At 26.8% G+C, this 12,060-nt stretch overlaps 1 protein-coding gene across 1 annotated transcript in view; it reads right to left on the bottom strand.

Moving 5' to 3' along the window:
• The window catches only part of Smox (Smad on X), a 66,019-nt gene that overhangs the window by 18,137 nt on the left and 35,822 nt on the right, over window positions 1-12,060 (bottom strand). Inside the window, exon 2 of the mRNA XM_067284692.1 lies at window positions 3,971-4,164. Within this exon, the coding sequence (XP_067140793.1) occupies window positions 3,971-4,164 (194 nt within the window). The remainder of the gene's footprint in view (window positions 1-3,970; window positions 4,165-12,060) is intronic.

Below are 12,060 nucleotides of genomic sequence, written 5' to 3'. Positions count from 1 at the left end.
ATAATTATAATTATTTACTAAGTTGACAGTATGCATTGCCTCTTAATTTCTTGAATTCTCTTTTTAGAACAATGTCTGATGATCAACCCTTGTCTTATAATCGACTAAAACTACAGTGACAACAGATTTCAGCCATATTGGTGGGGAAGTAAAAAAAGCCTGAAATGCATTTATGGTCATTGTACAACAATAATACAACTGTATAATTTATAAAATAATTTTTTTTCACAGATATCAATTAAGCCAATTTCTTTTGCTTTCTCTCTCTCTCTCTGTTTTTAATTTATGAAAATTTAAGTGATTATCATGTTTAAAATATTTAATTTCTATATAAACAATCCATAATCCCGATTTTCGAGTATGTCAAACAATCTGCTGTGTTATCATGCTATAATAAGGCTAATTCAATAATTAGAAATAAAGTAATTTGACTAAAGGTAGGCAGTTAGCTCACCATCTCATGATAATTTTAATACTTATGATAAATAGTTTTAATATACAATTTCTGGAAGAAAAGAATTGGCCCCAAATGGGACAATTTTTTATAATTATTAAATTAGTCTATAGCCCAATAATAATATAGCAGATTAATTGATATATTTAATTTGTATTATGATCTTATTGTAATCATTAATTTCTAAATTAGGTCAAAAAATTTCTTGGTGTATTTATCTACCAACACTTTCTCTGTCTATTGAAATTTTATTAAAACTTTTCTTAACTCAAGTGTATTAATATAAAAAGAAATCAAGCAGTTTTGAAGTTTATAAAATTTATAATTTTAGATAATGTTTAATAACTTTTTACATAAATTCTGTCATAAAGTATAATATACTAATGGCAAATTTAGTAGTAGTATTTATGTTCATTGTTCAATGCTAGAAATGCTAAGTCAGCAAAAAATGTAAAAAATCTTTGATACAACTTAATTTTATTTCTTTGTTATTTACAAAATAATATATCCAACTAATTGTACAAATTTTGTTGAAACTTTCTTGCTTTTAAAACACTAACAATCATTATAGTTAATCAATTGATTAATTTAATATTATAGAGAGTTTCCTTATTGTTATTTTTTCTAATTTTCTCATAGATATAAAGGTCATTTAAACATATTGAAAGCTATAAAAACAAGTATTTGATTTACTTTCTAAACAGAATGTTCCAAGAATATACTATTATAAGTTAAACAATATGTCTAAACAACAACAACACAAAGAATATGAATTGTTTTATTGTAGAAAACCTGAAATTACTGCAAAAAATTCTTAGATCATTCTTAAATTAAAAAAAATTTAACATTTTGCCAGATCTAAATCATCAAAAACTGTTACAAAGTAATGGTGATTAGTCTTTTTAACTATTTATCAAAGTATCTGTGAGAAGGAAGGAATATTGTATCTATTCTATGGAAATGAATTAAAAATTAATACAAAAAACTTACTGCCTTTCCTTCTATTAATTTAGGTGATAAGAAACAAAGAATTAGTTTGTTTTAACCCATATTTTTTATTCTTCAGTTGTTAAAATTATGTTTAAATTACAGTTATAAGACTACTCATTGTTGCCTATAATGACAAGTCTTAGAATCTAATATTTGTAGACTTTTGAAATTAAGAATGTTCTCAAAAATTTGTATTTGATTGCCTCTTGTTATCATTTTAATTGTTAGGAGTAAGCATAGGATTATGGAAGAGAGAATCTGGCCATAGTATATATACAGTCTAACTCGTTTATAATGTCATCCATGGGACTGGAAACTTTTTGACATTATAACCGAGTGTCATCTGCGAGGTCATAATTTCAGTCTCATAATAAGTACCAAGTGTGTTTAATTAAGAATCTATTATAAACTCCATTCTAATTTAACATCATATGTATTACCGTAAAATTATTTCTTAATGAAATCTTCAACACAAACCTAATAACCGGTGCAAGTCTAATTAATTTTCTATGGCGAATGTTTTCGGTCTCCACTCTGGGTCCATTCTCAAGCCTAAATTCTCTTCCAATCGGTGTTCAACAAATCAAATACTCCCAATTGCGTGCCATTCGAAAATCCAAAATTGTTCCATTAGCTTCTGTAGAACCTTTACCCAAAAAATGGAACAATTTTGGATTTTCGAATGGCACGAAATTGGGAATATTTGATTTGTCGAACACTGATTGGAAGAGAATTTAGGCTTGAGAATGGACCCAGAGTGGAGTCCGAAAACGTTCGCCGTAGAAAATTAATTAGACTTGCACTGGTTATTAGGTTTGTGTTGAAGATTTGTTTACAACCCGGTGTTTTTAGGAGTTTATTATTTCTTAATGGTAATACAGTATACTGTATCTATTATGATAGTAATGATTTATTAACCCTCATATTATCGCATGTATAAAAATGCAAACTACGTGTTTAAATAAACTTTATTTATGTTATTATGTCTAAGTTTACATCGATGTAATTAAAAATGTCAAAAATTACCTTTTATAAGAAATTTCTATTTGTCTTAAGTTTCAATAATGGCAGAACTTCCAGTTTTGAGAATAATGTTGAATCAAAAGGCAACAAAAGATTAAATTAATGTAGGCCAATTAAAAGTAATTCAATTATTTCTTTATAAACTATTTGATATAATATGTTATATTAAAAATGATAGAATATTTAACAATTTAGCGTAAAGTAATTTAAAAATGAGTACGTAATAACTGATCGTTACGTTGTTTAAAAGTGGCAAATTTCAACCCACCGAAGTCAGGTAAAGAGAGCACCACCCACAGTCGTTCTAGGACTCTGACCCTAGGACTGAACAAGTAGTTTTTCTTTCTTAAATAAAATTTGTAATCTAATTTTGTAAATTTGGGAGTGCTTCAAATATGACGTTAAAACAGGGTTTTATGTCGTTACAAGCGTGTTTTTTAACATTATCTAGTATAGTAAAATCGTAGGACCGATAAAAATTTGATGTTATATTAGGGTTGTCGTTACATCCGATGGCGTTATAAACGAGTTAGACTGTATATATATGTAGTCAAGTTGATGTAAACTAAAGAGAACCAATGAGGGATACATCCAAAATGTATATCCTCCAGAATTAATAAAGCCTATATATCTAACATCGTTGAGTGTACCTGTAAGTTCTCAAGCAATCTCATGCTTACTCCTAACAGTTCTCAAAAAGATTTCATTTTCCTCTTAGTGACTACAGGACAAAGTTATATATATTTCACTTAATTTCAATTGTTCTAAAGACAAAAAGCAATTTCAAAACATTTGGATTTTGAGGACTTTTTACATTTTAATCAAATAAGGCAAGGTTTTTCTTCTTTTGAAAATTTTTCAGCAATCAATTTCCATTCTGCAGATAACTTATGTCAATAAATTAAATTCTGAATGCAAAGAAGTTTTAACTTGAACTAAAAATTCTAACAAATATAAAATCTACAAAAATTAAAACAACTAGAAAATTAATCCATAAAATTTATTAAAGAATGAAAATGCATTTAATAGTATCAGCTTTATTTTTTAAGTATCTCTCAGCTTTTTCAAAATATTCAAATGTTTAAAGTCCAATTCAAAATATCTCTCTCTCGTCCATAAAGTGCTAAAAATTTTATCATAAATTCTCTACCACCTTCAATATATATGTATGCAAAGTTTCTTAGTGCTTTTGAATTAAAAATTTACACAATTCTAAATTACTAGGAAATGTTATGAAAATCTATTTGCATATTGAACATACAATATACAATGAACTGTTCAATGTTTAAAATCCATTTAGCATATTCTGTTAGTGTGTTCACTGTGTAAAAATAAAATACAAAATCCATTAAAACACTAATGTATTTGACTTTGAAAAAGGATTGACACCTTTTAACTTTTGTAGTGTTTCTATTTCTCAATAATTTTAGTGAATTGCCTTTAAACTGTTTTAATTATTAAATTAATTTATCTTAATTTGTAAAATATGCAAATATAAATTACCTGGTGTCTCAATCCGCAGATAATGATATGGGTTGATACATACTTCGTCACGCTTCAAATTAAAAGCAAATTCACAATTTTCTACTGCTCTCAATTCATGATGACTTTGTAAATCAGGCCAACGCCACAATCGGCAGTAGATAACATGAGGTAGTCCCTTACGATGGGACACTTGAAGCCTGCCATCCAATGATCTAAAATATACAAGTAAATTATTTTTATAGTAACTATAAATAAATCTTTTACAACATTTACATTTAATTTTAATTATTACATATAGACTAATACATTGTATATATATATAAAAACAATAAAATCATGTAATATTTGACCATTATTGTTAATATACAAAAAAAAACAGAATTCCAGAGAAAATTACTTTGTCGTTAAATAAATAATTTTTATAGAGTTGTAAAAAGAAGTTTATACATAAAAGCAAGTATATAATTACATAGAATAATTTTCAAAGACAACATAAAATTACTAATTACTTCAAACAATATGTGAGAAAAAGCTATAAAGTAAATGCTAATCATAATACGCCTGACTATTACATAAAATGTTCTGAGATCACAGTTGAGTTTTTGCATCATCGGTTGTCTTAGAAAACTTTTAATATGATTCATTATATGAAAGATGTAAATTTATAATAAAATGAAAAACGAAGGGAGGCCAATAGAAATATTTTAACTATTATGACTTTTGATTTCAAACCTTGCTTAGCCAAGCTAAAACTAATTCATTACTTAGAAAATTATTTATTGATATCTACTTAATGAAAAGTATAAAAAGTTTTATTAAAACTACTTTGTAATAGAGTTAAAAAATCAGACTAACACACTTTGTATTCCTTCCAAAAATCATTTTATTATCTGCCGAGAAAATTCTCACATTGACTAATACTTACATTCATTGTGTTACAAATCAAAAAAATAGTAATCAGTTCACATTTCCAATAAGAAATCCTTATACTATCACAGTGAACATGTTATTTATCTAACATACTGTTGAATGAGAAGGTCATCAAAAGTAGTTTTCATTTGACAATGACTATGACAAATTCCTTGAAAATATTATAAAAGCAAATAACTATCAACTTCTAGATGAAAATGTTTTATGGTGTGAATGCTAAAACAAACAGATATAGACAATTATCAAAAGCTGATAGAAAGAATACGATAAAAATTAAATCAAAACCTCCATTGATTCTACGCAAATCTTATTAATAATGCAATTAAATCAGAAGTGATTATTAAATGTGAAAAAATTAAAATTTATTTATTTTGCATTTAAAAAAGACCAGTATATATTTATATCTGCACTGAGTTACGTAAATTATTATTTATTCTTTAAAAAGAAATTAAAACATCTTGAAATAAATACTTCATTCAGGAAATGTTTTTTAAGGTAATGCTCTAAAAGAATAAATAAATAAAATGTTCAGAACCTAGAAAAATTAACAAAATAATCACCAAAATAAATACATTACTACTCGTTCAAGACAAGGCATAAGCCGTCAGATATCTAATCTCAAGCATTTAATACTTTCATCTCCCTTCCAAGTGGGAAAATTATATCATTTATATAATTTCAAATTTACAGCTTTTAGGAATTAACATGATTTTATAATAAGACAATTTACCAGCTTAACACTCTTAACGTCAACTGTTATTATTAGATAATTTATAATTTAAATTTAGGGCCTGGAGTAACTCAATTATTTCAAAAATCTTGTTCAGAAGATAAGGTTAAGAAGCTAAAAAATGAGCATATCTTATTATATAAATAAGCATGTTAAAATGCAGATAGTAAATAAAATCATTTTGTTTGATTTTCCTAAGTTAATTAAATAAAATTTTATGTTTAAATAGATTAATTCAGAGATTGTGTAAATATTCTCTTTACTTTCACAATCTATTTAAGTGGAGAGTTTAATTAAAACTTACTTATAATTAAAAATCATACAATTTGAATATCACTGATTGACAAATTCTTCTTGAATCTATTTAATCTGTTAAGATGAATCAATTAGTTTGTAAATATTATAAATTAAATTAAGCTTATTAATTACTTTATTCATTTATGCAAATTATATATTTATGTAATTCTCAAATACTTATTTAAAGAAAGTTGAATATCAGTAAGAAAGTGTCAGAAAAATTTATTTTAATTTTAAATTACATCTGGTTATATATTAAATTTATAAGCAGATTCTTAATTTTTTTTTGTTCTTTCATATTTATTATAATTAATTAAACCAGAAGATTAGAGTATTACGAAGCATGTACGCAAGCTTTTCTGTTTGTTAAATTATGTATGCATATATATTTCTTTTCACTTTCAAACATGTTTTAAAATTAGCAACACAATAATCTTTAAATTAGCATAATTGAACTGAAAGAGTGTGTGAAGAACATTATGACAGCATGATTAAGTACATAAGGAAAATCATCTCAAACACTTTCAATATTTACACTACTGAAATGAATAGAAGATTCTGAAGAACTTTATAAAGTAAACTATCGAATATTTATCTGTAAACTGTAAATTTAATTATAGAGTTCATTAAGGATTGTTTAATTTTCAGAAATTTCTGAAAAGAATTAAAATTTGAAGTAAATCTGTTGCTTAGCTGTAGTGTATAACTTAAAAACATAGAGTGGATGTCATGCCAACAATTTTACTGATTCAAGAGAAAAATTCACAAAAAAAGGCATTAAAGAACATTTTAAAAAACGTTTTAATATCCTGCGAGCACTTTTGATGTATTTATAAACGTCGTCGTCAATCAATAGTATATAATAATATGGCTATGCAATATTTCTACTATAACGTATCATACAAAAGCAAAAGTGTTTGTTTAAATTATTACAGTGTTTATTATACCTAATTCTATTTAATGAGTCAGTCATTTTTCTTCTTTCCTACATTGATAATCTGTATTTTGATGAAAACAGTACATTATATCACCAGTAGGACGAACATTATAATTTACTTTATTCCCATATACATAAACACGCAAATATGTATTTTGGACTTTTGTCCCTTCAGTCTGCATTTCAACATTGCATGCAACTACTTTTCTGCTTGTTAAATTATCAAGCTGTAAAGGGTAAAAATTTTTAAAATTCAAAGAAATTTTATATTTCGACAATTTTTATGCTTTTCTTATTTTTATTTCAACTGTTTAATTTTGTAATACACATTTAATTTTTTAATTAACTGTATAATTATTCAAGAAACTTCATATTATTCTTCAAATAAAATTTACGTTTATTTAAACTTTATCAATTATAATAAAAAAAAACTCATAATACACAGCTCTCTGATACCTATAACTTAAAAAAATTAAGATGACAATTAAAGGACAGTCCAAAGGAAAGAGAAATATTGTTGAATAAAGTTCCTAGTGTGTTTTTATACTTTTTAATGTCTTTTGTATATTTAGAAATTTTACACTTTTGGAATATTAAACAATTGTTTTTAATATACGAAAACAGTTCTAGTCTTTTCTAGCAGAAATATTTTATTAGTCAAATGCTTTGGGCTGACTAAGCAGTCATCTTCAAGACTGAACTGTATGATATGTTTATATAATACTACATAAACTATACAGTTTTGAACTATGTCTTTAATATAACTTATAAATTTTTAATTAATTTTATCATACAAATACAATGTTTTAGCTGAATGATTTGAATTTAACGACAAAATTGAAGATATGCTTTGCTACTGAAAAAGCAAGTTTTATTTTAATAACATTATAAATTTTTTTTTTACCTGACAATTGCCAACCTTAAAAAGTATATCTGAAATGCTAAACTGACATCTTGCTAGAGATGATTAATTATCATCATTATCATCACTGTTATTATTATCAATGCATATTTTCATTTCAACATTCATCATAATTCATAAACCAGTTTTAATGTAGTTCAAGTTGTACCACTTAAACAAAGAGAACGCTACACTAAAATTCTGTGAGCACTTATTAGTAATGCAATTTTTATGTTCTTCATTAAGCATCCATTTTCACTAAACAAAGCAAGCTATGATTATGCATAATTCCTTCATTGTGTAATAGCACTTAAATATTCATGTAGATATATAGTGGGTTGTCTCTATTAAAAAAAAAAGAAAAACATGCTTAATGTACTTAGCAATTTTAGTAATACATATTGATGAAGATATTCGTATAATTTGAAAATTAAACGAAGAGATTCACTTATATCAAATTCTTTCCGAAATATTAAAATTACTATTTTCTCTTAATTATTTAATTACAAATTATTATATGTAACAGTTTGTTATTATTTTTGTTTATTGTATGCTATAAACAATGTTGTATTACATAAATTTTTTAAAAATCACACTACATCTAGTATGCAAAAATAATATTTTGAATCTCCAATAAGTTGTAAGGTATAAATAATTTTATTTTTAATCATCCTTAAAATTAATAATAAAATATTTTAAAACGTTTATACATATAAAATAAAATAAGATATAAATGTCGACAATTAAATAATTATTTTTTCTTTTGTAATTTTCAATATAAAAATCAATCAGATTGCAAATTTTCTCTCGATCTATTACTTTCTACTTTCGAGCGACCATTTTCATTTGCTTTAAGAAACGTCTAACTCATTACTATCAAATTCTAGAGTTATAAATACTTTAATACCTCATCAGATACACCTTATAAGCCTAAAATATGTCCGAAATCATTTAGGATAAATTTAAGTTTGTTTTAAAAAGGTTTAATAGAAAAGATATATTAATGATATAAAATGACACTTCTATTAAGGCATTAAAGTAAAATTTCTATCATATAAATATACTAACTTCAAAAGATTTCATGATAAGTCTTCATGCCATTAATAAAACCATTTGGAAAAAGTATGTGATAAGAGTAAAACTGGTTCATTTATCACATTATTATTATTGAAATATATTAAATTTGTTCTTAAAAAAAAATAATAATAATAATAATAATAATGCTTAGTGTTATGCAATGCATTTTACAGTAGCATTTTCTCAATATTTATCACGTCTTTATATAATACGTACCTACTTTTTTCGGCCCTATTCTAATCATATACATTTCTAAACTACTTGAATTTTTTAATATATTACCATTATTAATGTATTATTTAACTGTCATTTCTTTTTAATCCTTTTGCATTTAAAAATTAATTTTATTGTATGTTATTTCCTCTATATTAGGATAATGAGCAATTCTTTGGGTTGCTTTATTTTATTAATTACACTAGAAAATGATTAGTAAATAAAAATTGACAACAATAAACATTCGTGTTAAATCAAATTAGAGTTTAAAGTCGGTTATCTCAGCTTAAAATATGAAACATTCCAGAAAATAAGTAATCACAATCCAATTAAGTTTATAGAATTATAAATAAAAATAATAATCATTGTTGTATATTTTTAATAATAAATTTGCTATTTTTAATTTCTTTAGGAATAGAATTTATGTCTATATTTAGACTCAATGTTACACAACGACTCATCAGTTCGTAAACAGAAATTAAACGAGATTCATTGTTTTTATTGAATAAAAATTATAAAATTTATAATAAAATAAAACTTAGTATAAGGTATGGTCATTCGGATGAGTTATCGTAAGGCTATTATTGTTTGCAGACAAGTTTGTGATCAGTGTTGTAATGGATGTCAGGAACCCGAAGAGCTAGTCTGTGATCATACTAAAGTCTACTTACGGGATGCGCGAGTTTTTTTACGAAGATACGTCCAGAATGCGTCACCTTCCGTCCCTTACGCCAACGCCTCTCCAGTCAGTCAATGACGGCATCAACATGCCATTGCAGTTAACCTGTCTGGCCTCTGGACTCACATCGCCTCGGTGTCGGGAAGGCGTCCTCCATTTTAACTTTCGGTGCACCACAAAGGAAGCCAACTACATACACTGCGTTCCGAGATTTTGTTGTCGGGAGGGGATGGCTACGGGAGAAGATCGGCAATCCAACGGGAACCGAGCACTCCGGTATACCAGAGGGAGGGTGAAGAGAAAGCGGATGTGACACGAATTGTTTGGGTGGGATCTACCATTTCGATCAAAGGGAAAGACTGAAGGGTAACAACAGAAGGGTAAATCGGAGGGTCGAAGTGCCTCAAGGTCAACCAATAATTCCGTACGAAGCGTTATGAAATTAAAATCAACGCCAGCGAAACGCGCAGTTTCGCGGCCGTCTTACATAAAATACATTAGTCTTTAAATTAACTATAATGCGCGCCTGTAAATTATTTATAAAGTGTGTCCATTTTCGCTAATATATATATATAATTTTTTTCTTTTTTTTAAACTGGGTGTCATGATTCCAACAGCATGAAAACAATTGGTTTACGCCCTGTACGTTTCAGAATTAAGTACGTAGCGCCATCTGATAATCACCCACAAAAATTCTATTTTATCGAATGTTGCCACTTCGCTTTCATAAATAACTCAATCTTCTGTCAAATGTGTAGACCTGGCGGGACATTTTTTTTTATTCCCTATCTCGGCTACCTACCCTATCCGTACCCCTGGGAAAATCGTACCTGTAAATCCATCAACTATATCGAAGGAGGCGGTCTTACGTCACTAAACAATAGAGGCAACTTACATCTGTTCGATTCTCACTTCACGGTCAATGCTCCCCCCGTCCCCAAAAGGCGTCGCTAATCGACAGGAAATGACGCAATAAGATGCTCGGCCGCTAACGGATCTGACGTTTCTTCGGTGCCACCAGAAAAGAAAATGATAGAGCAGACAGTCTGGCGCAATTACAGACTTAACTTAGAAAGCGTCGGTGACCGAGACGGAAGGGGATGAAAAGGGGTGAATCATGGACTAGTCTGATTCGCCGAATAAATTATAAATCACTCGGGAGCGAAACGTCCATCCTGTCACCTGGTTCGATAGTATCGTCGAAAATCCCGTCTAACTCGAGACCTAGACCAGACACATTCATCATGATGTTTCGTTCCTTTCTTGACCGTGAAAATTTACTACAGCTACAAGAATTTAATACGCAAGCGCAGTATCCATTTTCGGAGAACAGTCACAATGAAATTGATTACTTTTTACATGCTCCCTAAAAAAATTACATTTATATACGCGGTGTGTGTATATACGTATATACATACACACATTGAAACCTATAATATATTTATTATACAATTTAAAATATATCTGTATATTTTAATTGTAAAAATTCACATTGACCTATGATAATTTACCTTTTTTTTTTTTTAAAGTTCTTTTGGTAGGAAAAGGCATACAGTGAAAACAAATAATAATATATATATAATTTAAACACTGTATAATACTATAGTGTTTTGTATATATAGACACAAAACAGAGGCCAAATTTCTTATAAAACAATTAAAAATGTAAATTCCTACTTAAAAAATCAACTACAATTTGTTAATAATATGTATATAAAATGTTATAATATATATTTAAAAAATCTTATATAAATTAGATTAAAAGAATAGGAAAAGCTAATATTTATATGCGAGTACATCAACGTTATTTTTGTGCGTGTACTTAGTATGTAATAACAGCACGATTATAAGCAAAAACGAGAAAAACATCATCATCTACATAATTAATTATAATAGTTAAATGTTCTTGTTTAAATGGAAGAAAAAAAAAACCAAATCTAGAAAGTTTTAAACAATATTAATAATTTAGAACATGACAGAGATTATATAATAAAATTACAAAAGAAAATATTCTGGAAAATTGATATTTATATATTTATGTCAATACGCAAAATCAATATATCAATATAATACACTGTCGCAAATTTTTGATGATATCATTATAAATAAATTGGAAACAATTTTTTACTATGAAAATAACAATGCATCGTCGTCATCAAATTAATACTTTCATTAATCTTCTTACATAATCAAATAAGAATGTAAAACTTATTGTATAATGATAAAATGAATCAATGTTTACAATTTTTCAGCAACTGTTTCATTATTATTATTATATTATCCGTATTTTATCTTATTCATCTCTATGTAAACAGTATTATTAAAATTTGGAAACTAAATAACCA

Source organism: Centruroides vittatus, unplaced genomic scaffold, assembly GCF_030686945.1.
Source record: "Centruroides vittatus isolate TY-2023 unplaced genomic scaffold, ASM3068694v2 contig_1215, whole genome shotgun sequence".
Lineage (NCBI taxonomy): Eukaryota > Metazoa > Arthropoda > Arachnida > Scorpiones > Buthidae > Centruroides > Centruroides vittatus.
Note: the sequence above shows the minus strand (reverse complement) of the source record. Positions and strands in the feature narration are given on the sequence as shown.